Below are 25,978 nucleotides of genomic sequence, written 5' to 3' on the forward strand. Positions count from 1 at the left end.
CTGTTGCGCAACTTGGCAAATGATGGCAACAATCTAGATGATTGTCCCACAAAGAGTGACCAGACTGTATCGGACGGCTTCCTGGGGGACGTTCGACATGGCGTATAACGTGAGCTTCTTTCCGGTGTTAAAAGTGAGGTAGTGCGGCCTAAAGAGAGATACCAGCACAGAACTAGACACTACAGGGCCGACATCATCTTGCGATAAATTAAAGGCGATACGCCGTGGCCGACGGTGATTCCAGTTAAGCACTGCAAGACGCGATATGGACTTGTTTGTGAGAGAAAGAGAATAGGCCGCATCGTTTGTCCATTGCTCATCATCATATTTAGACATTATGTACTTCATTCAAGGTACACGGACTAAATGGCTCAAGTATCCCGATATTTCGATCAAGGTTTGCTCATCTATTCAACTAGGTATGTGAAGCCATTGCGCAACACGTCTTGACTTCAAATGAATGGGCGGTATATGCTGTGTAATCCATATAAAAGTATGAGATTGCCTTACAAGAGAGCGCCAGCTACGACGACACCGCGCGTTTGGCTTGCTTCATGTCGTTTCTCCAAACCCCACAAATTTCCCCAATGCACACGCATTCGGAAACAAGGGACCCATGGCTCGCCTTGATAGGATACATGAGCCAAGTTGATAAAGCTCAATCACAGCGGTTGTAAGCTGTTTTCTTTGAGCTAGAAACCTACACGGCATGTAAAGAACGTTAATTCGACATCAGGGGCACCAAAACGTCATGGAGAAGGTGTGGATTCTCAAGACTCTTTCCATGACGGAATAGAACACGGCAGAAGGGTATTTTTGTTTCTTAACAGAACTAGATATGGTGTCAATGATGGCATCCCCGTCCCAGGATGGAGATCCGAGCCATCCAGTATACGTACCAAACCTGTGACTTTATTTTATCAAGACTCGGACATAGGCGTGAGTAGTTGGAGAGAATATGGTAGATAGCAGAATATCTCTACCTCGACTCGAAAGAGAATGTAGCTCAAGGATGGTCAACGCCAGGATATAGACAAGGGCATTTTAGTGTATTACGGGCATTTTACATAAAAGCAGCCCTATTGATTCATAAACGGAAACTCTGGAACGGAGAAATACAGTGTCCTGCATTGGTAGGACAACATTTGATTTGAATATGTGAGAGTAATATTCTGAAAGGTCATGCCAACTCGCGTAGAACAGTTTGACCACAAGGTTGACTAATACTATGCAAAAACACCATGGTACGTCTCTAGAATTCGGGCACCTTATTTGGTCATATTCTGGGTAACTAGTACCACCTTGAACAAAATCAACAGGCTAGACACTCGTTCGCATCATCGTCTTGTGCGCAAGCAATCTGCAGATATACCAATCGAGAACCAGCGGACATGCTAGTGTTTGTCACTAGGCCCCAACCACGGCCTCTGACATTCCTTCCACTCCGGCGTCTCTAATGAACGGGCTTAGCATCCCGTCCGAGAACTTCAACGACTCTATCCTTTGGTCGCATCCGTGCGTGAACGACATGAAAGCAATGCAGTCACAGCTACGCTTGTTACCGGCGATACTGATTCAGTCAAACGTCGAAAGGTCCTCGCATCACCATCCCATCGCTGCCTGAATCCACTGCAGAGCCGCAGGCAGCCGCCCCCCCTCGAATACCCGACCATGTCTTCTTCAAACCCAAGGACCTTTGATGGCAAAGACTGTTGTTATAGATGCGTTGCGTCTGCAAGCCGGCTTTGAGACCTTGTCACAACGTTAGGCCCCCCAAGTCCAAGAGCAGCCCTCTCCTCTCTTCGTTTCCTGGCTGCCTTTTGTGCACGCTTGAGTGGCATCGGGGGCAATGGGGCCCGGGCAATTGCTTCGAACACGGGCACCCATGCCGGAACCTCTTTTGACCCCAACTCCCGTCGTACGTCGGTCACTGCAATCATGAGCAAAACCCTGAGTGTAAAGTGTGCGTCGTTGCCTGCAATGTGAAGATGTTCGCCAGTAAAGGGAATATTAAACTCTTTCAGAAGCCTTTTTAGCGAAAAGTCGTAGAAAGCCTGGAGTGGGTAGCGAGCAGCTTTTGTCGTGTCAATCGTGAAAATGGGGTTGAGATTGATATTAAGTTTTTGTAAGAGGGTTATTTCACGATGGCCTCCGTGAACGACGAGAATGACTGGAAAGCATCGTGCAAGAAGCTTTTTTAAGCGCTTGTCCAAGTCAGCAAGTGGAAGACAGCGATGTTTCCCGAAGCAAAAAGTATTGTCATGGGTTGAAAAATAATTCTCATCTTCGACAACCCAGTGGTAGGATCGGATAATGTATGACTTAGAATCTGCGTGTGATAAAGGCGAGTGGCATTTGTCGTGCAGATCCTGGGTGCGCAGGACTGAGATGCCAATGTGGAATTGTACGGGAATTCCTTCGCTCTCCTTGAGCTCGTCGACGTCCATGCTTACAAGGGTCGCCTCTCTAAATCGCGTTTTTGGCTTTTGCGGCACCCAGGTGGATAATGTGTGGGGCCAGTGTGGGCTTGTGGTCCAGCCCTGTAAGCCTCGCTTATCGTAGTATCCGAATAACCAACGCAAGATGACAGTCCCCTCTCTTAAAAAGACGTGACGTTCAGGTTGAGCTGGAGTCTGTTGCCCTTCCATGATTGAATTCGGCGTGGCTCCCTAGAGCCTGTGATGCAACTGAAAATTTGTATTGCAATAAAAGGTCAAGTGCTTGATAATGATCAGAAAAAAGTGCAGCTAGCTAGCGAAGATTTTGGTCACTACTGCACACGTGACTGCGTGGCTTAGGTGAGGCGGAGATTGCCCCGGAGAGCACACATTTGACATATTGATGTCAATATAAAAGGACCAGGCCCTCTCTGCTGGCTCCCCCTCGCCGTGCCCTCTCTCCATCCTTATTCCCAAGCTCCAGCCCTGTATCCTGTATCGAAACACCATTCGGCGTACCAACACTCACACCACAAGGCGATGTACTCTACTTTTTAGGGACGAACTCCTCTTGTTTAATGGAAATTCCTCTCGCTACTTTACCTTCCTTCTCCGGGTCGATTCTTATTCATACCATATCCGATGCTGCATTTGTCGAAATAACCCTCAGCTAATGATGATGATATACAAAAGTCTAGAGGACGAATTTTCTGGAATACTAGACTCCAGCAGCCTTTGGCGCGTAGACAGACCGTTCAGTGTTGTTCTCTGTGAACGCCCAGAGAGAAGCACGTTGACCTCTACGTAGACATACGGTCACGCGAATCGTGCCAGACGGGGAACCTCGATGGAAGCCAGCTGGTGCCGCCTTTGCTTCCTCCTACACCGTGAGGCCAATGGCAACCTCATGGCTGGGACGTACGATGTCTCACTGTCGGATCCCAGTCCTCTTCTAGGGCCCGACAACCAAGAGCGAGACTTGCCAACACATGATGCAAATAAAGTAATTGGATGGACCTGTGGGTGCCGGCTAAACCGCAAAATCTCAGCTATACTAGTATCACCTGCTGGATCCGTCTCGTCCATATTTTTCCATCATACAGCATCATTTGCCATGACCCGGGCCCTGCAATCAAAGTCTCCAAGCTCTGCTGCGAGTGTGGACTCATGTTTCAAATACCGTTGTCTATGTCCTGGCGTTAACTATTCTTGAGCTATATTCTCTTTCACGCCAAAGTAGAGGTATTCCTCTCTTTACCACATTTTCCCCAACTGTCTTGCGCCCATCTCTCCAAATAGTACTCGACGTCTGAGAATACTCGGTGATGCTCCCGGGGTACTTTGAAACGCTGTATCAAATTTTCTTGTGCCATGTGGCGACATGGACAGACGGCATAGAAACCCATATCGACACTCAGGATCCGCCGCCTATTGGTACATCCAGCTAAACCTGCACAGCCTTGTCGCGCGCTGCTGCATTTTGAAGGTGATGGGGGTGTACCACGCAGTGATGTGAGACTAGGTGCTGTGTCGCAAGGATTCATGAGATCAACGAAGCTGTCATGAGAATCAAATGAGAAACGACTTGCTGCCTAGCCCCGAGAGTATGCCACCAACTTCAGAAGGAAAGTAGGGCTCGAATCGGGTGAGCACTCACCTAGTTCTAGGCTCTCTCTCATGCTTACCTCGATGTGGAATCTCACTCGGTGTTCCCGTCCCGAGTTGGTGCCGAAAGTTGGCGGCAACCATTTACCCCAGTTTCATTCTACCAAGCTAGCAAGGGTCGCTTACACGCTCCAACAGAGTCTGGATGCCAAGAACCATGGAATTCGAAAGTCGTCTCGATTCTGCCGCTGTTGATGTTATTCGGAGGACATTGCTTGTTTGAAGGGATGGCCGACAGGAGAGAGAAAGAGATAGAAAGAGATTGAAAAACAATGGACCCCGGCCATTTTTGCAGAGCAAAGTTGTTCAACGGAATTGGTCAAGCCAACATCCTGCTGGCAACAGGTACCCCGCGTTGCCCAACCAAGACCAAGATGCTCACCCCATCTTACATGACAACGTCATATCCCATTGTGCCGTTAACCGACAGAAGAAAGGCCATTGGAACGAGGACCAAGTGGAGAATCTGACCCTACCAAGTGTATTTGTGAACACGTGGGCAAGACAAGGACCGAATCTGGCTCTTGCATGTTGATAACGGTGCTACTGTAGCTTGCTCCATCGTCAGAGCGACAATGCGGGTTTAGCTTGCAGTGGCCGTGAGCAAGATTGGGGATTGACCTGACCGCTGGTGCTGGTTGAAGGATTGAATTGGTTGCAGTTGTCCATGTTCAGGAGCAAAGTGCAAGGGGAGCCTGGCGGCAATTTTCTTGTGGGCGCCACCTTCCCGTGCGCTGTTTCTCATTGCGGCCGCTGCTTCCTTTTTGCGAAACACCAGCCAAGGGCCCGCATCTCGATATTCTCCCCTCTTCGCCTCCCCGTATTGCGGTGCAATTCAAGAGATTGACGGACACAGCGCTCCGCCTATCCAAGGCTGCACGCTGAGCTAATGGCAGATAGCACAACGGTCTAGCGGTTTGCGGAGACTTGCCCTGGAGCCGACTTGGCGCCACCGCGGCTCCAAATCCACCAAAACCCTTGCATCCATGGACCGCGCTGCGCCGACCAGGGGCTTCAACGCCATCATCAGCCATTGTCGGGGAGCGACCACAGAGTTCATTCAACAACATGCGGTATCATGAATGACGCTGACACGAAAAACGGCGTGTTGGTCCTCTGAACTCCAAGTTCTATGGAGTGAAACAACGATAGTAATGTCTCTGGGGTGGCAAGGGTGGGTAAGCGTTGACGATGGGGCAGCCAGGGTTGCAATCGATTTTGATGGACCGTTGACGACTGTCTACTAGCCGCAGTCATTGGACCCATCTTCATTTGGAACAACAAACACTGAACCGTTCGCATTTTCTGGGGGCCATCCTTGATGACGGCCCTTCCGTTCGTACAAAAGAGCCGGCGTCCCCTAAGCCCAGTGCAAGGTGGTTACCCAATCCGACCTTGTGCAACATCTTCCCGCCAGCTTCTGATGACTTGTGTGTTTTGACCATCATTGGAGAGTGCTTGTGGCTGAGCCCTTCTTATTGGCCAACCATTGCTTCCTCGTTGTACGGCTGCACGGTTGTCTGTGCGTCTTTGCGAGATTGCTCTTCTGTCGCCTTTTCTCCCCGTCAGATGCTTTGCCCCTTGTAGTGGCCTTCGATTGTGACAGACACTCACCACAGCAAAATCCACCATGTCGAATCTCAAAGAGGAGAAGATTGAGGGCAGCAGAGGCCAAGAGAACGGCCAACAGCCTGCTATCGAGACAGCTCTTGAGCCTAAACCATTCTTCCAGGCTGCCATGCCTGTTTTTGCTTGCGGCGCAGGACTGTTCTCTGACGGCTACATCAACAACGTACGCACCGGTGAAGAGGCAGTAATGACTGCGCCTTGTAAAGTTGAAGATCGAATGGGAATTGCTAATATCGGAGATTCTATAGGTCATTGGGTCAGTCAACACTGTGCTCAAGCTCCAGTACAAGACCGTCTACACGTCGTCCAATGCTGCCAAGTATGTCGCAGATATTGCCTTTGCTGGTACGGTAGTCGGCCAGCTCATTTTCGGCTTCACCTCTGACCACTGGTCGCGAACCAACTCCCTTGTTGTGTCGACCTTGATCCTCATTATTTTTACTGCTTTGGCCACGGGCTCGTATTTTAAGGGAGATGCTGTCGGCATGTTTAATATGTTGACTGCCTGGAGGTTTTTTGTCGGTATCGGCATTGGAGGTATGCGACCGCGTAGTGGCAGCGCAACCCAAATGACAACGCTGACCCAATGCTGACGCGCATCAGGCGAGTACCCTGCTGGTAGTGTTGGTTGTGCTGAGTCCAGCGGCGAGCTCAAAAGCGGCACCCGGAATCGATGGTTCATCCTGTTTACAAACTCCATGATTGACTGGGGCTTCGTGTTCGGTGCCTTTGTCCCATGTAAGTATTTAGACACGGCTCGCATGGCGATACCATGAGAAGGTGCGTTGCTGACGGTGGTTCAGATGTTGTCGCCGCTGCCTGCCACAACGAAAATCTCTCGACCATCTGGCGCACCAGCTTGGGCATCGGCATAGTATTCCCCCTGGTTCTCTTCATTCTGCGATTGCGACTGAAAGAGCCCGAGGAGTTTTCCAGAGAGTCGATGCGAAAGCAGACGCCGTACCTCCTAGTGCTGAGATTTTACTGGTTCCGTCTGCTGTGCGTCAGCACGATCTGGTTCCTCTACGATTTCTCCACGTATGCGTTCGGCATCTATTCATCCGACATTCTTTCCGGAATTTATGATGGCGACGCCCCTTTAACCACAGTCTTTGGCTGGAACACGGTAATCAACCTGTTCTACCTGCCCGGTACGATGCTCGGTGCTTTCGTTTCTGACTGGGTTGGGCCCAAGTATACCCTTATTGGTGGCGTTCTCGTGCAGGCTGTGGTTGGATACATCATGGCTGGAGTCTATGGCAAGATTGTCAACCATATTGCTGGATTTGCTGTCCTGTACGGGATCTTCCTTACTCTTGGCGAGCTTGGCCCTGGCAACAACATTGGTCTGTTGGCTGCCAAGACGTGTGCGACTGGTGTTCGTGGTCGATATTATGGCATTGCCGCCGCTATCGGCAAGATTGGTGCTTTTGTCGGGACTTGGGTCTTCCCTTATATCCAGGCCGCTGGTGGCGATGACAAAGTCAAGTCGGCGCAGTATCCATTCTGGGTGGCTTCCAGCCTGTCGATTCTGTCAGCCGCCATTGCCTTCTTCTTCATCCCCAACATTGGCCAGGACACCATTACTCATGAAGATGTGCGCTTCCGTGAGTTTCTCGAGAGCCGTGGCTGGGATACTGCTCAGCTTGGCTTGGGCAAAGTTGACTCGGAGCGCGTCGACGTTGCGCAAGATGAGCATGTACCAGAGAAACTAGCTATCAAGTAAAGGCCTAGTCATGTTGGATGATGTGGTCTATTTATGTTGCATTTTGATAGCCTGCGGAGAAAAATTACCGCCACAAGTATAAAGCTGTTTTCTGGTCCTGCGTGTCGTTGGATTGTCGTCAATCTCGCCAAGCCCACTCCACAATTTCATCTGATGGCTGCCGCCTTGGCGTCGTGGCGATGGGCTTCTTGGTTGGGAGCGCCAAGGCTGGACAAACCTGCCATTTCCTTGGCGCCCGTCCATCCTCGCTGATATGTAATACTATGTGAGAATTGACATAGGACTGTCAGCTAACAGTGTCAATGTGTATTGCCTGTCCAGTGTGTGCATATCGGGTATTCCACGTGGAAGTCAAGGCATAATTCAACCTCGGGAGCAAGCCGACAGGGAGCGTGCCATCCCGCAAGATACAGCACCAGGAGAAGACCAGACATGGAGGCAGCAGAAACAATATTTGGAAAGATGCAAAGACATGTCGTGGAGACCCCTCCGCCTAATATATAAACGACTCCGTGCTTAAAGCAAGCGGCATAAGCGGCACCTATTTTCCGGCCAGCGATGCCGTCCTTCTCCATGGTACGGGGCAAGCCCATCTGGATTCAAGCGCACCGGTGGACCACGGTGGTATTCGGGAACCAAGTAAGCAAAGCACCTGACAAGTAAATTTAGAACCAGACCAGACGGTAGATGCGCCTGGTGCAACCACTATTTCCCCGTGTTAGTCTTGACTAAACGTCCGTACAGAGTACATGGGGGGCAAGTGTTCAGCCTGCGGCGAATCGCTCGGCAGCGACAGCTCACCTAGGCTACACATCCAATCTCAACTCTGCGCACGAGACATGCAATCTACATACAAAAGAGCACATCCGCGGGCGCTTCCACAAAACGGCGACAAACAAAAACCCGCCACCATGCGACATTGTCGACCAACCATCTCGCACACGCCCATCCCAAAGGGGAAGTCGGAGCGTGGGGGGCGCGGAAGATGCCCGAGCTTTATTGACTGCGCGCAAAGCGAACATTGAAGTTGAGATTGGCAATAAAATAGTTGGTAGGTTGAATTTCCAAGATACTGGATAGAAACGATTACCACGCAGTGAAAATGCCATTGTTACTTGGGGATACTAAGGCGGGAAGGTGGCTACCTTGGAGCCAACGGGGGATTTGCCACGTTTTGGCCTTGATGCTCCCATCAATGATGGCACAGGACAACATACGGCGACAAGGTTCATAATACACCGTCTTGAAGGAAATAATTTACCAGCACGCCTATCTTAAACCCATAGGTAGAGCCACGCCCAAAACCCCAACACTGCAGACAACGCCACAGGGCCGTTGGCACCCCTCCCCAGAAAAGACTTTACATCTGAGCAACCTCGTATCCCAGCGGCACAGCCAGCGTATAAACAACCCTGCCAACATTAAACACTCGACACACCAGCCCAATAGCAAAAAGCATCACCAGCAACCACACCAGTATCCGAAACGCCACATTCCTCATCTGGTCCCTGTTGCGGCTTCGCGACTCGCGCACAAACTCCTCGTCGTCATTGACATTCGGAAAAGCAGCGTTCTCCGGCACCGGCTCCCCCAGAAACTTGCACAGCGGGCCCCAGCCCTCCGTGACCTGATACTCGAGCAACCGGTCCCCCGGCACGAGGCGGCGAACCTCTTCGCAGTGGCGCCGGAAGACCTCCTTCCCCCGGCCGGCAAAGTCCCCCTCGAAGAAGGTGTCAAACAGCTTCCTCAGCAGGGGGTAGTACATGCCGGCGGCCCAGTCCACGCACGACAGGTAGCCGAGCTCGGGGTCCGTGGCGCGCCAGTACAGCGTCTTGAGGGCCGAGGCGTGCCAGGCGTCGACGTCGCGGGTGGTTAGGACGACCTTGGCCTCGGGGTACGCGGCGACGAGGTCGGCGGCGAAGGCGGCGGCGGGCCAGCCGCTCACGGCCTGGCAGTGGCCGAGGAGGCGGTCCCAGTCGCGGCGGGTGAAGGGCCGGCGAGGGGCGCCGTCGTACTTGGCGCAGAGGGCGTCCGTCCAGAGCAGCGCGTCGGGGGGGTTCTCGAGGCAGCTCGTCATGTGGTACGTGTCGAGGTAGCCGAGGCGCTTCATGGCGGCGCGGAGAGCTGCTTGTTGTTAGTGAGTGAGCGGGCACACGGGTCGGTGAGTTGCTTACATGTGGTGCCGGTGCGGTCTAGCCCCAGGATGAGGACTTTCATGGGGACGGTGCGGACGCATTTGCTGCGGTTGATGTCGGTGTCGGGGGTGAAGATGTCGGTGAAGGGCTTGGGCTTGTATTTTGAAGCATGGTGCATTTTTCTCGTCTTGGCATGTGTTGCGTGAAGTAGGACGGGAGGATGTTTTAATCCTGGATGGGCTGGAAAAGGGGCGATTTCGTGAAATTCGTAAAGGAGCAAATAATGAGGGCTAGATGAGGAACAGCGAGGGGATGAACTGTGCTCTCGAAGCTGAAGGGAATGGAATCACTTGACCAGCGTTATATCAAGTACGGCATGAAGATGGGTGATTTCCGGCTGAATAGGATCGGAAGTGCCGTCGTCGTCATGGTCGGCGTCGACGGGCCGATACTTGGTGAGCCGGGAATTGCCAAGACGTACAACAGCCGACGATCCAGACTATCATGATTAAAAAAAGAGGCACGGGGAGATGGTGCCGATAGACTATAGTTGTAAGCGTGTGATACCCCGGTCTCCCCGGCGAGCAGGGCCTGTTTTTGGCTTTATTTTCCGTCATGAGGCTGGGGCCAATTGAACAGGCCTCAAGTTTTGCAGCAAGTACAACTCGACGCAACCGAGACGCAATGCCGGCACTGGGAGGATTCGTCACGACTCGGCCGCGAGAACTGACGCTTGGTTTGCAAGTGTCGTCTCTCCACCAGGGAGACATGCGCGCAGGGGCATCACAAGCCCCAGGCCTTCTTGCATGGATGAGCCCGGTAGCATAGGGGCTTGTCGCCGATAAGATCAATTGATGTTGGGTACTGTCAACTGCCCTGAGACGGCACATTGGCGTACAGCACGGTGACTTGCTGGTGACATTGCCGCGTGCAATGACAGCCCAGCCTTGGCGGTTGTCTTGGCAAACCAAAAACTAGGCGAAAAGAACGGATAAACGGCTGCTTTGTGGCTCTAGGGGACTGCTAGTTTGCTTGCGGCAGTTTCATTTGGACCAAGTGCGCGGGGAGGCTTGATGACGCGGCTTCTAAGCTTCTGAGCTTTCAGCGCTCGACGGTGGGGCAGGCAAGTTGACACTTTGAAAGCCATCAGCTCAAACTTGGGGTCAAAGTCGTCTTGGTTAGAACCCGCAGCTCCAGATGCCGTCCTGACAGGCAATTCAGTTGATGCCCAGCCCCAATCCCCCATTCTTGGCCACCGCTCCCTCCTTCTGCCCCGATGGTGCACTTTCTGTCAAATTGATGATCCCAGGTGCCGTCGTTATTGCCGGCGCTTGCCAGGGCGGCTGTATCCGCGCCACGCACAAAGTAGCATTCGCTGTTCGTCACCCAAGCGCCGGGTTGTGGGCGACTGGGCCTATCGTGACGCGTGTTTCGCAAATCATCATCATCATTCTTCACCAAGCTCAGCCGTGTCTAAATACAGTTCAACGGGAGGCCATCAGCTCCATGCATGGTAGTCATTGGCTCGGCTACACCCTCCAGTGATGACGACGCCCGGGTCCCTGAGCGGCTTGCGCCCTCCCACATTCCGGTGCCTCCACCGAATTGGCTTGGACTCATGTCGACGTGCATTTCCGCTCACACATCTATCAAGGACCCGTTGCCAGCCACGATTCTGCCCTCACCACCGGTCTAGCATTAATCCCTAACCTGAAGCAGGTCCACAAGATTCGAATGTTGAAACAACCCGTATGACGGGGCATCACCGGCGCCGAATCGACTCTGTGGACCAAAGTGCGTCTCGCACAAGACTTTGCCGCCGCGCGTGAACTCTGAATACACCACTGAAGCCATATCCAACAAGGACGTGGCCGTTGGGGAGATTTCGCATCGAGCCCTGCGACGCAGCGGGACCGTGAGTTGGGTTTTTGTCTCGATGATGAGCTTGCCCGTCATGAAGAGTTGGTCGACACGGAGTCGAATGCCTCTGGGGTGAGCGATTTCCAGTGCTCTCCGCCGTGGCTATTGTCGAAGAGGGTAATTTCCTTGTAGTCATTGTCACACCGGACTTCGTGTTGGAAAGCAAAGTTGGTCGCCTTGCCACCCGACAATTCCTTGAATTTGTTTCCCTTGCCTCCCATGGCCCAAATGATGCTTCCCGCTTTACATCTTTAATATAATAGGAGCGTCAGAAAGGTCCTTCTATTAAGCCTAGCTATTGAGGGATTTAAGTTTTTTAATAGTCAAATCTAGCTATCAAGGCTAGCAGGTAATCCGGCCGAATCTAGCTGCTTGAGATGTTGTTGAAACGCTTAATATTCTCCGATATTCTCGGCCATAGGGCTTGTTTGAGGTTCTAATGAGTGTTTTGCCGTGAAATCAATAGCAAGACCTAACTAGCTAGTAAAGAAGTATAAGATAAAGAAGCCTAGACTATAGATAACGTTTATAGTCTGGGTGTAGAGGTAATTGGGCCCTAATATTGTAGCTATTGCCTTAAAATCAGCGACTTGAGATTAACATGGGTGGTAGTCGAGCGTGCGTACCTTGAGTACTCAAGCTACATCTTCAGCTTTGCATAGTAGGGCCCTTATCCGCCACGACATTATTTCCCCTCCTCGCAGCTAGTGCCTGCTCCAAAGCCTTCGTTGTTGCACTTTGTCACAGCCTCGGAACTGTGTTAGCCCCGTCGCACCCTTTTCACCCAAGATTTTGTTTACAGGACAGCCTCATTCGGGCCTTTGAAATGAGCTAATTCCGTAATCCCACACTTTCCTGCTTGTCCTTCCTTGAGCTTCCGCTTGTTGGGACGGCCGGTGTGACAAGGGCTCGATAGAGGGCTTGGAGTCAATAGCTCAATTCATCCAATAACAGTCTTTGGTATCAAAGGTCCTTGGTTTTCCTCAAGGCTTCATTGACCAAAGACCTCTTTCAAGAGAAGAAGTCGGCGAGGGACTTTACCCTAGGTCCAGTGACCGTAGCCCTGGTCTAATAGGGCCATTTCCGTGTAACAGCCGGATGCACAGTCGAGATTCCCGACGTCCTGGCCTTGAAATACTATCGTGAAGGGATACCACAAGGTTGAGGACCGGAAACATGGTGGCCATGGTGGTGACAAAGCCCGCGACGTCGTACGAACTTGTCCTTGCAGAACCACACCGTAGAGTTGACGACACTTGAGGAAGAAACAGCTTGTAACACCCAATGCGTCTAGGAGGTTAAAGGGAAGAAGGTTTATGGTGGCAATATTCGAAACTAACACGGGATCACCACCAGGGGTAGAAAAGGCTAAAAGAAAGTATCCCCAGATTATTGATCATGGACATATAGGACTAAAATATGGAACAGAAAACGTGACTGATGCTGCTCTCCCGAAAAAGCTAGGCGAAACGGCGATAGCGTGCCGTGGGAGACAAATTTGGGGAGTACAATCTTGAGAATATGTCCGGGACGCGCAAGACCCTCACCACGTCAGCCTTCTCTAGACTCCAATGTACAAGAAGGTACTTTGGCAGTACATGCCATGTTCTGCCGACTATCGTGTCAACTAAAGCCAGCCACAGAAGCCGGCGTTCAAGAACTGGTAGGGATTGAATGTGAAGCAGCCACAAAAACACTGTAGAAAGGAGGGGAGGGGGTGCGTAGGACGGGCTGCCGAGCGCCACGTCCGTCTTCGCCAAGCCCAACGGCTCCACGAGAACAATTGCTCCGAGCAGCCATAGTTTGGTCTTGGCTATTACCATCGGCCTGTGTTGAAACCGAAACGGTCTTCTTTCCCACGTGAAGGGGCCGGATAAGAAATTTACCAGCAATATACTAGATTCGCTCTAAAACACTGGTGTGGATTCCGTGGTTGATGTATTTTGATTTCTGTAAGCTGAACAACTGCGGATCAATTAGTAGATCCCACCTGTCGTCGTTTATTAGAGTCTCTAGACCCCTGACTTGCGAAGCCACACAGCCTGGTGGCTGTTGGCAAGGGACCGAGGGCAACGGAAGTTTGTTTCACGCCTGCGTGAACGTGTCCAAATCGTCAATAGCTGAGTCTGTGGTCAGACATTTCGTATGCTCAGAAGTGGATGTTTCCTGTTTAACCCCCCTTACCCTGCAAGAGGCTCAAACCAAACGCGCCACTGACAACCCTTGGCCCGGTGCTACCAAGCCCCTCCATCAATTAGGCAAGGGTCATTCCTGTAGTCGCAGCTGGAGTTGGTCGTTTATTCTCCAACACCAGCAAAGGCCCGATGACCCGCAATTCGGTGGTGGCTGGCAATTGAAAGAAGCATACGTAACCACCAAGTCGACAGTATTGCGACGACCCAAAGCTGAGACTGTCTTCTGTGGAATTGCGACGACAGGACCATTGCTAGAAGCTTAGAAGTCTATTTTTGGGCTCCTCCACAGCAGCCATTTATTCCGACATATGCGTTCGCGTCTTGCAGAGGGGCTAAGCTATCGTTTCCGGGTAATGTTAGCAGCCGTTAAGGTTCTGGGGGATTCCTGCTCGCACAAGCTTCGAACGTTCTTTCTAGTACTGACCAATGGTGTCTGGTACGACATCATCTTTCGCGTGCGCTTTTGCCCTTGGTGTACTCCGTATCCTTGGCGCGTACACCACATTGCCCTTGTGCAATAACTTGCCTCCCTCGCTGGCGCAGTCGAAAGGAGCCATTGGCCGCGGCTCACACACATGCGTGCTTATCAACCAACTCTTCCAGCTCGCCATCCTTCATATGTGATATCTCAACACCGTTATTTTTTATCAACAGATCAGACGCGTAAGCAAGCCTATACGCCAAACGCTCCTTTCATTTCTGCGGCGGTGTCTTCGACCTCCTCTTGCCGCCAAGACACCAACACTCCGAGGCTTCCGACTTGCGGCCGACGTCGAGGCCTCAGCAGTGCGCATTGGACGAATCCAAGCAACTTATTGTAAAGCATGTGCCTTCCGATGCATTGCTTTCAGGCGTTCTTTCTTTAGCGTCTGGTAGCTACAGTGTGGTGCCGATTCGGCGAGCCTCCTGGGTCCATTGTCGCAATCCAAGCGGTTGAACAGAGGACGGCGAGAACGGTTGGGCTCGAGGTTTACCTCCAACAGGCCCTCGACGCCGAAGCATCAATCTGAGAGCATCAGATCATTGGTGTCAATCTGCTTTTATCAAATTCCCCTGGTTATCAATCTACCTCCGTATTACCTCCTTGAATGATCTATGCGGTGTACCCTTTCATGCCCTATTAATCAGATTTCGTGAGGATATACAGATCATACCTTGGTCAAGTTGGCAGCAACAACCGATGTGCTAAGTTATGGCGAGCCGACACAGATGGTTTCGTTGGTCAGACGAGACGCCCAAGGCAAGGATCTGCGACAAACAACATCCTCAAGCGAGGGACAGTTCTGCAAATATGGTAGACATGGAAAGGTTTCGGGCGTATCCTGCCGCCTCATCTGCCTTCTATCATGAGAAGGACCAGGACCAACCGAAGGAGGTGATTAGCTGGCGTGCCGTGCCACGGAAAGACCAGCTTCTTATTCTCTTCGCATCTCGTTTCGTCGACTTCTTGCAGGTGGCTTCATTACAGGCATACATCTTCTTCCAACTCAAACACTTTGACGACCGGCTCTCAGATGCAGAGATATCGAAACAAGCCGGCATACTGCAGGGCTGTTTTACTGGTGCTCAAGCTCTCACTGCAATCCTTTGGGGCAAGGCCGCGGACGCCAGTTGGTGTGGCCGTAAGCGCGTGCTTCTCATCGGCCTCGCTGGTACAGCTGCATCATGCGTAGGATATGGATTCTCAACTTCATTTTACGAAGCAGCATTGTGGAGAGCCTTGGGCGGCGCCATCAATGGTGCTGTCGGCATCACGTAAGTACTGCGGTCTTGATCTATCCAGGCACCCTGCTTATTTCTGCACGATTAGTCGGACCATGATTGCAGAAGTTACAGTAGAGAAGAGATACCGATCCCTGACCTTTCTCATCTTACCAATGAGCTTCCATGTAGCAGGCATTATCGGCCCAAGTAAGAATGCCTTCATTGGAAACTCCCAGATGTGTGGTACTGATGCGTGTGGCAGTTCTAGGGGGCCTGCTTGCAAATCCGATCGAGACCTTTCCTCAGGTATTTGGCGAAGCAGCGATATTTGAATCGCAGTGGATATACCAGAATCCATATGCCTTACCTAGTATTGTCAACGCCCTTCTTCTGACCATCTCGGCCATTGCAACTTATCTATTTCTCGAAGAGGTGAGTGGCCATATGCTGGAGTCGATTGATCTCTGGGGGAGCTAACAGACGAGAAGACTTTGGGCGGCAGGAGCAGACATTTCGATTTTGGCTTGTATCTAGGCAACATGATCAAGTCAAAGATCTTCGAGCATGCCAGCAAGCAGTCGTATCACGCCCTGCCAAAAGGTGAGGACATGCTCATAACTACACAACGTGTAGAAATGTACAGCAGACAGAAGACAACGGGAAAATTGTCATTCAACCAACTCTGGACTCGAAATGCTGTATCTACCCTGCTCACGAGTGCCCTGTACGATTTTCACCTCGGTTCCTTTGCCAATATTTGGACCCTGTTTCTCTCAACTCCTAGATATCGAACATCGAGTCACACGGCTCAAAAACAATCGTTGCCTCTCCTATTCACTGGGGGTCTGGGTATGTCAGCAGCAACGGTGGGGTTGGCCACCTCGATCCTGGGCGTTTTGGGGATGATCATCCAGATATTTTGCTACCCATCCATTCAAACTCGCCTGGGGACTTTGCGGTCATTTCGGTGGTTTCTTTTCCTGTTTCCAGTAGCGTACTTTTTGACTCCATATATATCGATTCTTCCGTCGTCAGCAGAGCCACCACGGCCGTCCAGTGGCGCGTATGTATGGACAGGTCTGATTGTGGTTCTGCTTCTGCACACCACGGCGTGTTCATTAACTTTGCCGGCCAGCATTCTCTTATTGAACAACTGCAGTCCCCATCCTAGCGTCCTGGGGACCATCCACGGCCTGGGTCAAAGCGTCTCGGCCGGCTTCAGAACCGTAGGGACCGTGGTTGGAGGGCAGTGGTATGGATTTGGGCTGGACATTGGAATGGTCGCCTGGGGTTGGTGGGGAACAGCTGCCGTGTCGATATTTGCATGTTTGACGGCGTTGGGGATGAATGATGGAAACGGACATGAGAATTTTATGAATGGCGAAATGGATGACAAATGTTGAGAGGCCTTGTGAACTAGCTACCTGTAGGTGCTTGATATTTCACAGGAGAGTGAGTGCATTCTCACATAACATTGAATGTCACGCGTTGCTAGCTGGCAGGTGTATGCCAGCTGTCTGTGAATTTACGCAGCTGGTGACTAGACAAACGGAACCTGTGAACAAATCATGCTCGCCCTGCTTGCGGTAACATTCTTGCTGCCAGTGTGAAGATTGAAATATTGCCTTCTACGCTCTCCTGAACGTACCCACTGCTTTCCTCTCCAAGCAAGCTAAAAATCTGGCGACCATCTACGAATATTTTACACTCGGCTGCTTGCCTAGGTACCTGGGTACTTGAACAGCTGCCAACGAAGGCGTCTGCTTTTCTCAGTTTCCTTGAGATGGAGGAAGACACTACCCTGGTTCATGTGACCACTGGGGCAGGAGACTCGGGCTCCCCAGATGCTCCTTCCAGTTTAAGCAACGGCAACGAGGTGCAGGGGCCAGATTGGATGGCCAAGCCGGCACTCATGGAAGAGTGCCAAACCGAGTCTGACTATGACACCCTAGCAGAAATCCCATCCTCACAACTGAATGACGAAAATACGGCACCAGCTATGCAACAAATTGAACCTGGTCATCCCGCTGCTCCCATCGACCCCATTCCAAGGAGACGTCCCGTCGATACAGCGTTCGAGATGGATGAAGATGACTACGAAGCTCTGCGACTCTCGTTGGGAATACCTAAGCAATCGGATGAGTTTTTGAACAGGAAAACATCCCCAAGAGCCATTCCAAGCCCGGCCACGCCCGGAACACAGATCGCACAGGAATCTAGAACTACTGACAGGCATCTGGCGTCTCCGATTCAGCTCCAACCTCGGCGTCGTCCGCCGACCAGCTCTAGTACGCCGCCAAGTGAGGCGCGGAATGTGTCCAGAAGATTCCCTGGACGACCCCGAAAGCGTGCGTACCAGTATCTCGAGCAGGAGGCTGCTTCGATCTTGGGTGATGATTGGATCTTGCAAAAGAAAAAGCTCACCTTGAACATGAATGACATGTCCAATAACGAAGAGAAGCCACACCTGGCGAGCAAGTCCTCTTCGAAACCGCAGCAAAAGCGCACACAATCTGGGACTCAAAGCACTTTATCCACCGCGACCTGGACTGTGCCCCCAAAAGATCGGCTTGAGGTGGTGCTACAACCCAAACGAAGCACTCGGCTGGCTGCATATAAGGAGGCTGATGGCAGTAGCAAAAGTGTCGCCGAACTGCCCAAGAGAGGTGGTCATCGCGGAAGAGGTCGACCAAGAGTTTTGCTAAGCGCACGAGATCAGGCTACCAACCGGGTTGATAAGAGGGCTGCCGTGATATCCAAGAATACTTCAAGTGGCAGACCTAAGAATGTGATGCGCAGAGTCATCGGTGGCAGGGTTGGCGTTATCGGGGTGAGACGAAGTGAGAGAACGAATGCTGACAATCTCGACCCGGCCAAACATATAATCACTTCTGGCAGCGTTGAGCCAACTACGAACAGTGTAGTTGAACCTGGATCTCGACGGGGCAGACCGCCAGGTCGACCAAAGCGAAGAGGCCGGCCACCAACCCGCGCCAGGGTGTCAAACGGACGGAAGTAGTATGGAAGAATTCGATGAAATGGAAGGGCACTGCCCCAAACAAAATGAAGTATGTGGCTATGGGTTTATGGCGGTTACACGTTGGCAACGTGTGATATTGGAGGATGGGTTCATTGTTACCACCTGTGTCGAATATCTGAAACGGCCTGGATCTCACTTAAATACCCGAGGTATATGAGCATTTCAGATAAAAGAGCTGAGACCAAACTGGTTCAAAACACAAACGTTTCTTATCTCAAAGAGCCAAGCTGGTAGAGATGGGGTTGTCCAAAAGAGCTGTGGCTGGAAGCTCTTGTTAAATGCGTTAAAGGGTGCGTGGCTCTCGTTGATTGCGTACACTGGGCGTTGCGGCATGACGCCAGGGATCAACGCTATTTTCCCTATTGTCTTGCTGTATATAATTAGCTCGTAAACAATTGGCAGCCCCTCAGAAGTGGTTCAGGAAGAACAGGATGTCCACTGACAAACTAGTTAACACTTTGCTATTCATTTCCGTACTTTAATAGAATGTTTACCAAAATACCAAGTTTGGAGATGTTTGGGCTCTCCAAGTCGCTGGGTTTTCTTTCCGATGTCACCCCTGAAACGGGTTTCCAACCTTTACTTCGATCCCTGAGATAAGATACCTGCCACATTGCGTGATGATGTAAAATCCACACGAAATAGGAGAGAAAATACACCGCTTACTATTTCTAAGAAGCCCTGAACTGGCTGCTGAGCTGGAATATCGACGAGCATACGTGGTATTGGCATTCACGATCCACGCGTATACATTGGGCGGATCGTCGGGTGGAAAGCCGTTGGACAAGATTCTACCGCAACTTATAGAGCCCTCAACTTCCTGACTGTCTGCCATCACCTGGGCCTGCAGCTTGTATTGAGCTACGCGGTACTCTGCCTGAGGAACTGGGTAGCAACTGGCGATGGTGAAGATGAACCGGACCCGATCAGTTTCCCAATCTTGCGCAGATGAAGTCAATGGCCAGTTTCACAGGGACACGAGGCGAGGATACGTTCTGCCACATCCCCGTGCTGGTTAAAGCCGCATGCGGTCCGTTGGTGTCCATGCTGCGCAACGCTATTGCGGCAGCTGAAGATGCAACATTGAAATCCTTTGTTTGTGACCAGGGCCTTCAAGCTGCGACCCTCGTCTCTGATAAATGCTCGCATGAGCCAATATTTGAAGTTACTTGACTCGACACATGCCGTTTGGCGGACCCCCATGCTCGACCATCGTCGTCCTGGGCACAGGTGCAGTCTGGGCAGGACTAACGGGGTGGAAGATGTCAACATTGAAGTGCCAAGAACAGGGTAGAACATTAAAAGTCCTACATGGGCGCCATGGTCTGCGGCCGGCTTTGACATTCATTGCGAGGTCGCGATGCTGCTCACACGTGAATAGTATTTTCTCTCATCAAGTGTCGCCATCTAGCCTGGGACAACGTTGGAACGTCGGCCACCATGGGACTACGTGACAGGCTTTCCGCAACGCGAGTTGTGCCGCTTTATTCTAAGACAAGGAGTAATCCAGCCCATGATTCTCAGACACTGCCCTCGTTAGATCTACTGTTTGGCATGAACGCCGCTGTGAAAACCTTCTGTGTGGATTCCAGATAGATCCCAGGATCTCACATCTGAGTGAACCAGCCACCGAAGCAACTGTCCAGCTCTGTGGTAAGGGAATTTGATGGTGTGGCGATCAAAGTCTTCAAAATCAAGGGCCGGAAAAAGCCATGTATTGGAGGCATCTATCCGTTAAAGTACCATCCCGTCGACGTTTATAACCCAGTGCTCGCCGAATCGCTGAAGCCAATTTTTCGTTTACATTCACCGAACCATTGCAAGATTTGTGGTTTTATCAAGAGGAAATCGCCAACCTCGCAATGACTGCCGAAAAGACGGACGCCTTGAAGCCATACCTGCAACTCCTACTAAGCGTCATGAATGAAATGTTCGCTGGACTCAGGTTCGCCAACAAGAAAACCCAGCAGATCGCTTTGAGTAGACTTCAAAAGCGCATGGAGGCTGTTTCCGCAAAATTGTCCAGTGTGCAGCTTGACTGAACGTCGAAATTGTCGGATATCACAAGTACCACTTCGCAAAGGCCTGCAAGAGTACAAGGAGCCAAACATTGAGCGAGCGAAAGCAGCGAGGCGCAGTGCCAACGCCGCCTAGGAGGATGTCGACTTTGACATAGATGACAATGATAATGGACAAGAAGCGGCGCCGGACGAGCAGACGACTGCAGTGAAGAGACGACAACTTACTGATGCCGAGATACTGGAGAATAAGAGCTTCATGCCCGAGAAGCCAGAGGATCTGGCGTATGTACCCGGACTTATTGGAGGGTATGGATTGAAGAATATAAACATAAGCTTTGGAGTGAGTACGGTAAATTCGACCTGTAGTAACTCCAAGAAGCTGACTTGCTACATAGTGAACTTTCATCTCCAAGATATAGAGCCCATGGTATGGAATGACAAGGCCTGCGAGCACTTGGTGTACGACCCCCAGCAGAAAGACTTGGTCCTGTCTTTCGTTGAGAGCCACGGCCGCGCGTCCACACTACAAAGGTATGTCATGACCTTGGAGGGAATGGAGAGCTGCATCAAGGTCACAAACCCGCAGGCGGGAAAGAGTCAAGGCTCAAAGGATGACAACGGCGGTCTGTATGGGTGAGCGCTGTGAAACTACCCGCGTTTGAGGCTTTATTCGTCAACATACCAGGCTCATCGACAACTCACACGGGCATCTGCGGAAATTGACAATCATTCAAGTGTAGAAAGACGCCATTTACTCAAAATATTGTTCCAGATGAACCCGATGACATGGTCGGTCCGACCTTGTCAGGCCGGGTATCACCAGACTTGCATGACCACCGACTCAACCAGTACACCATAAGAAGATTGTCGAGGGAGACAGAAGATGGAGGTGGTGGCCTGATAGGACATTTGCTGCCGCGTAGGTTGGGGTCTGTTCTAGAGCCGAGCGATATACTCTTGCCGTGCCACGCTACCGCGTCGTGTTGCAGGAACCAAGGGTACTCAGGTTGACGCCATTCATGGACTCTACTTGATTCAACCCGCTCCTCAGACATTCCTCTATACTATTATAGGAAACTATACTACTGTCAAATCATGGATATTGAAGAGTATACAGTTTATAACCCACCACTTTGGCCCAATATGACGGTGACGACCCGTCCCGTGTGGCATCTGACGGGGCCAAAACCTGACAAAAATGGCCAGACTTCAGCTTTTACCGCCATGGCGCTACAGGGCTGAGTCCATCGATGCGTTGATCTATGCATGACACCAATTTTGTTCCAGCCGCATCTGCAAAGGTGCCTTGTAAACACGTGGGCTACGTTCTCAGGCAGCTTCCATCTGCACTCTCCGCGTTGGCCGTTTCTATTAGCGTGAGACACATGTACCGCGCTGTAAACAGGGCAGTAAGCTGCAGTCATGACAATTGGACCCCAAGATGAAACGACCGCTACTCATGTCTACTTTCGTCGTGTCTTCTGCCGCCAGAAGCGGCACAACATTGAAGGCATGACGCCAGACGGCGGGCGCACCGCGTCGTCAGAGTCACCACGAGCAAGCCACGTTTTCGGAAGTTTGCCGATCGCCGGCATGTCCCTGTCGGAACCTTGGCAAAAGCTTGTATTGGGCCAGATGCCACCAATTTGTCAAGTTGGCACCAGGTCGCCCTCCTGGGCTGAACTGGCCCGTCAAGCCCTCTGCCCGGTATATCGACGAGGCTTGATGAAGCTCCAGCCTGGAAGAAAAGTTTTCAAGGACCCAGTGTTGTGTGCCGAGAGCCGAAAGCCACCGCGATATTTGTACATGGCAGAGCAGAAGAGTCGCACATGCCCTTTGCGTCGGTCGGGCCTTCACGGCCGCACTACCTTGTTTTCTTTCTTTTTCAGATCAACTTGCAGACTATGGACTGGTCAAGGGTGGCCAGTAAATGGGGGAGTAAGACGGGAGGATTCCATCATCCTGCCGTGGTGATAGTCTGCTCGTCCGCCTCCCGGAGCTGGTCCGTCTATTGAAGAAATATTTGGCGATCGGCACAGCCACAGTCGGCCGCGCCAAACGCGTTTTACGCATCGTGTGAAAATCCCTCATAGGAGTACATATCCTCATAGGGACGAGATACTGCCTAAAATGGAAGTAGGCTTTTATGGGCCGGACGACGTTCCGTGTGGCAGAGTTGCCGGATACCCGTTAGACGGGGCTGAAGAAAAAGTCAATCCAATTTTGTCGATAAATAATAGGGTTGGCATGTGCCATGGACATCTGGCCTGCGTTGCCTACATTTACTTGTCAAAACCCGACATCCCCTGCTGTTCGCACTGCCCATTGTTCGTGTGTCTGCTCTCGCGAAACATATAAACCAACTAGGTGTACGGCGGCGACTGTTTCTGCTGTCAACCGCATCGGTATCCAATTCTAAGACTCCAAGCATCGTGGCCGCAAGCGCGCCGCGATATTTCAACACTGGCGACCTTTTCGACAAACCCGAGGCATGTCCACCTGGGCATGACTCTAATCGACGTATCAGAGGAGTACTGGCCGCCATAGCTCGATTCGATCAGATTGACTTGATGGAAGCCGCGCTCTGAGCGTTGCAGCTATTTTACCCTGAATGTAGGGTGTTGACGACGACAAACACCTCCCGCTTGGTCGTCTAAGTTGAAAACTAATTTGTACCATGTATGTCGGGCGGCGACCCTAGGTCCATCAGACTGACTAGGAGGGAACAAAAATGAGAAGATTTGAACTAATCGTCGCAGATTCCAGCTCCTCTTGTCCAAGTTGGCGCCCGCCTCGAGCCACGGCAACTCGACATGTTGAACCAACTCATCAACTGGCTCTCCGCCCCTGGAATCAAGGGCGCCATCGAAGAGAGGGCCCCGACGCAGCATGTCGCCCTCAAGTCCAGCATCGCCGACGGCAAGGACAGTATCGCCGTGGTAAGTGATGCCAAAGCGTCGGACTCCCAATCTGTCAACATCACCGGCTACGTGGCGCAGACCAAGACGGGCAGACTGGACCGATGGCTCGACGCCCTCGTCACGGCCTCGGGCTCAGAGCCAGTCTTCCTCATCATCGTCGCCGGTCTTTTAGTCTGGGCCTTCACCGGCATCCGCTACGGCGAGCAAGACAACTGGGCCGCTCTGATTTCCGACATCCAAGCCATCGTCAGCTACCTGTTCGACTCGCTGCTCATGCGCCAGCAGCTCAATGGATACGAGCGCCAGGTACGAGCCGCCGCGGGTCTGAGGTCGCGCACCCAGAGCCAGAAGAGGATGATGCGCCGCGTCCTAGCCAGCGGTCGGTGTAAACGCGCCCGTGTCCAGGATGTCCAGGCCGCAGAGTCGTCGAGGTTTGGACCAGAGCTCCCCGCGGAGAACTGGGCCGGACGGGCGTCCAACTGTTTTGCCGCGTTTCTCGGCCACTTTGCCACCATTTGCATGTACTGGGCGTGCATCGGCGTCTGGCTCGCGTTTGGGCATTACTGCGGCTGGAGTGACCGGTGGCAGCTGTACATCAACTCGGCCACGTCGGCGCTCATGGTGCTCATCTTTGCCTTCCTGGCGAACATCCGCGAGCGGCACACGGTGTACATTGAGCGGTGCCTCGACGCCATATTCGAGGTCGATTCCGAGGTGGAGCTGAAGCTTCGGGGCCTCACCGGCGATGCGGAGGAGAATCCCGTCGTGGTCATTCCCGCGCCTCGCGTGAATGGGATCCAGCGCGCCATCTTCTACTACGCCGACGTCATCGGGACCCTTGTTGGCATTGCGCTGCTCGTCGTTGTCATGGTCGTGTGGATCTGCATCGGCCCGGCGATGAGGTGGGATGACAACTGGTGGCTTCTCATCGGCACGTATGCCGGCTTGGTTGGGCTGGTGGATGGCTTTGTCCTGCGCAACGTCCAGCAGCGGCTGCACCAGTATGAAGAGGCCGCGCTCGAGAGCGCCAAGCTCGAGGATGTGGCCATGGCCGATGAGATGGGCGTGCCTCCGCCGGACAGGGCCGTGGTCAACCTCGGTTCCGTCAACTATCGGCTATCCAACGCCATGGGCGTCATCTGCGCGCACGAGTTGACCGTTATTTTGGGCGTCGTCGTCGTCGTCGGGCTCATTGTCGGGGCGAGCGCGATGAAGTGGACTACTACGGGACAGCTGCTTTGCAATATCCCGCCGAGCATCGTTGAGACATTCTTCATGATGATTCTCATCACGGGACATAATCTCTCCGAGGCTGCGTGGCGAGCTGATCTTCACAACATGTACTTGTGGCGACTGAGGATGTTGTCGTTTGTTGATCATTTGGAGAAGAGTGAAGAGGCAGCCACCGAAAAGACCCCGGATACTGTTGCTTTGGAGTAGACACTGGTGAGGCAGTGTTGCGGCGGCTAGACGGCATGCGTCGATGAGTCAATGGGGTGTCTTGTCCCAAGCCGTCATTCACATTGTTCGATTCTTGTTTTCCCGGGACCGCATGGGCCAATAGGATGTGTGAAAGAGTACCGGGCTAGTTTAGGTGTTGAAGAGGATTCACGTGTAGGAAGCTTCCATGCTTCCATCTGAGTGATAGATGTCAAGGATCAAGTCGCACCGGCCGAGCGCATCTGCTGTCGCGGACTCGCGGTTCAGTGATGCAGTTGGTCGGGGTCACTTTCACCGACTGCAAGCTATCAGCCATCATTTTCAGTAGTTGACAAAAGAAAAAGGCCGAGACATGTCATTTGCTTTACCCAACAGCTTGGCCCAACTGCCCTTTGCAGGTTGTGACACCCGGAACCCAACTACACCGTGATTGAAACAACGGCCCGATTCAAGTCAGAAATGCGCCTCATTCAACGGCCGTTCAGCCTCATTCCGACAATGTATGGAAATCCAGCTGCTTAAAGTCCCTACCACTATCACTGTTACACGATGCCAAGGTGCCCAGGTTCCTCAAAGTCCGAACGGCGAAAACCCTCCCATGAGCCTTCTCAGCAAAGACCACTTGCAGCTCCACTCGTCCTTCCACGGCAGAAACCTGGTCATGATGCTGTGCCAAGCTGGTGCCGTGGTAGCAAATGTTGTGGACGGTTACATACATCCATGCAGGGACTGGAGCCAATGAAGAATGCACTTCTTTGTTCCAAACGCCAACGAGAAGCCGTATCGAGATCACACTGCTCCATTTCAGGGCTGAACAAAAGCCCTGACCATCCGATGAAATGATCACTGCGCCCTGGTGGTGACCCGGCTTGTTGGTTCATGGCTTGGTCGCACATGATTTGTGATCAGGTGTAATTCCAGTCATGAAATTAGCCCGTGCTTTTCAGGCAAGGGTGACACAGGCGAATTCAGCTGTGAAGATACGGGGTCCATCTGCATTCATTCTTGAACAGGATATGACGCAAGGTGGATTTTGCCTTGCGACTTTGTGTCTTCTGTTTGGTTACAACTTAAGACCACAAGCCATATAGTTGCTGTAGCATGACAACTATGACACCATACTTGAGATTAGCAACTGCACTAT

The 25,978-nt window shown here is 52.0% G+C and overlaps 7 protein-coding genes across 7 annotated transcripts; 4 read left to right on the forward strand and 3 right to left on the reverse strand.

The window, feature by feature from the left end:
* Nucleotides 1-33: 33 nt before the first annotated feature.
* G6M90_00g069620 (uncharacterized protein) lies at nt 34-336 on the reverse strand (the record flags this gene model as incomplete). The annotated part of the gene is made up of 1 exon (XM_066130918.1): nt 34-336. One exon carries the CDS (start codon nt 334-336, stop codon nt 34-36), a length of 303 nt encoding a protein of 100 aa, XP_065987107.1.
* A 1,379-nt stretch (nt 337-1,715) lies between these two features.
* Nucleotides 1,716-2,648, reverse strand: G6M90_00g069630 (uncharacterized protein; the record flags this gene model as incomplete). Its single annotated transcript, XM_014685226.1, has 1 exon — nt 1,716-2,648. One exon carries the CDS (start codon nt 2,646-2,648, stop codon nt 1,716-1,718), a length of 933 nt encoding a protein of 310 aa, XP_014540712.1.
* A 3,085-nt stretch (nt 2,649-5,733) lies between these two features.
* On the forward strand, nt 5,734-7,458 carry GIT2_0 (Glycerophosphodiester transporter GIT2; the record flags this gene model as incomplete). The annotated part of the gene is made up of 4 exons (XM_014685225.1): nt 5,734-5,895; nt 5,981-6,269; nt 6,336-6,470; nt 6,536-7,458. The coding sequence occupies 4 exons, from the start codon at nt 5,734-5,736 to the stop codon at nt 7,456-7,458; spliced, it is 1,509 nt and encodes a 502-aa protein (XP_014540711.1).
* A 1,360-nt stretch (nt 7,459-8,818) lies between these two features.
* Nucleotides 8,819-9,771, reverse strand: G6M90_00g069650 (uncharacterized protein; the record flags this gene model as incomplete). The annotated part of the gene is made up of 2 exons (XM_014685224.1): nt 8,819-9,582; nt 9,633-9,771. 2 exons carry the CDS (start codon nt 9,769-9,771, stop codon nt 8,819-8,821), a joined length of 903 nt encoding a protein of 300 aa, XP_014540710.1.
* A 5,228-nt stretch (nt 9,772-14,999) lies between these two features.
* Nucleotides 15,000-18,431, forward strand: G6M90_00g069660 (uncharacterized protein; the record flags this gene model as incomplete). The annotated part of the gene is made up of 5 exons (XM_014685223.2): nt 15,000-15,463; nt 15,519-15,619; nt 15,675-15,844; nt 15,901-16,261; nt 17,239-18,431. The coding sequence occupies 5 exons, from the start codon at nt 15,000-15,002 to the stop codon at nt 18,429-18,431; spliced, it is 2,289 nt and encodes a 762-aa protein (XP_014540709.2).
* A 1,883-nt stretch (nt 18,432-20,314) lies between these two features.
* G6M90_00g069670 (uncharacterized protein) lies at nt 20,315-21,110 on the forward strand (the record flags this gene model as incomplete). The annotated part of the gene is made up of 3 exons (XM_066130919.1): nt 20,315-20,479; nt 20,607-20,817; nt 20,869-21,110. The coding sequence occupies 3 exons, from the start codon at nt 20,315-20,317 to the stop codon at nt 21,108-21,110; spliced, it is 618 nt and encodes a 205-aa protein (XP_065987232.1).
* A 2,176-nt stretch (nt 21,111-23,286) lies between these two features.
* fet4 (Low-affinity iron/zinc ion transport protein fet4) lies at nt 23,287-24,834 on the forward strand (the record flags this gene model as incomplete). The annotated part of the gene is made up of 1 exon (XM_014685220.1): nt 23,287-24,834. The coding sequence occupies one exon, from the start codon at nt 23,287-23,289 to the stop codon at nt 24,832-24,834; it is 1,548 nt and encodes a 515-aa protein (XP_014540706.1).
* Between the last annotated feature and the right edge of the window lie 1,144 nt (nt 24,835-25,978).

This window comes from Metarhizium brunneum, chromosome 4, assembly GCF_013426205.1.
Source record: "Metarhizium brunneum chromosome 4, complete sequence".
NCBI classification, from domain to species: Eukaryota; Fungi; Ascomycota; class Sordariomycetes; order Hypocreales; family Clavicipitaceae; genus Metarhizium; species Metarhizium brunneum.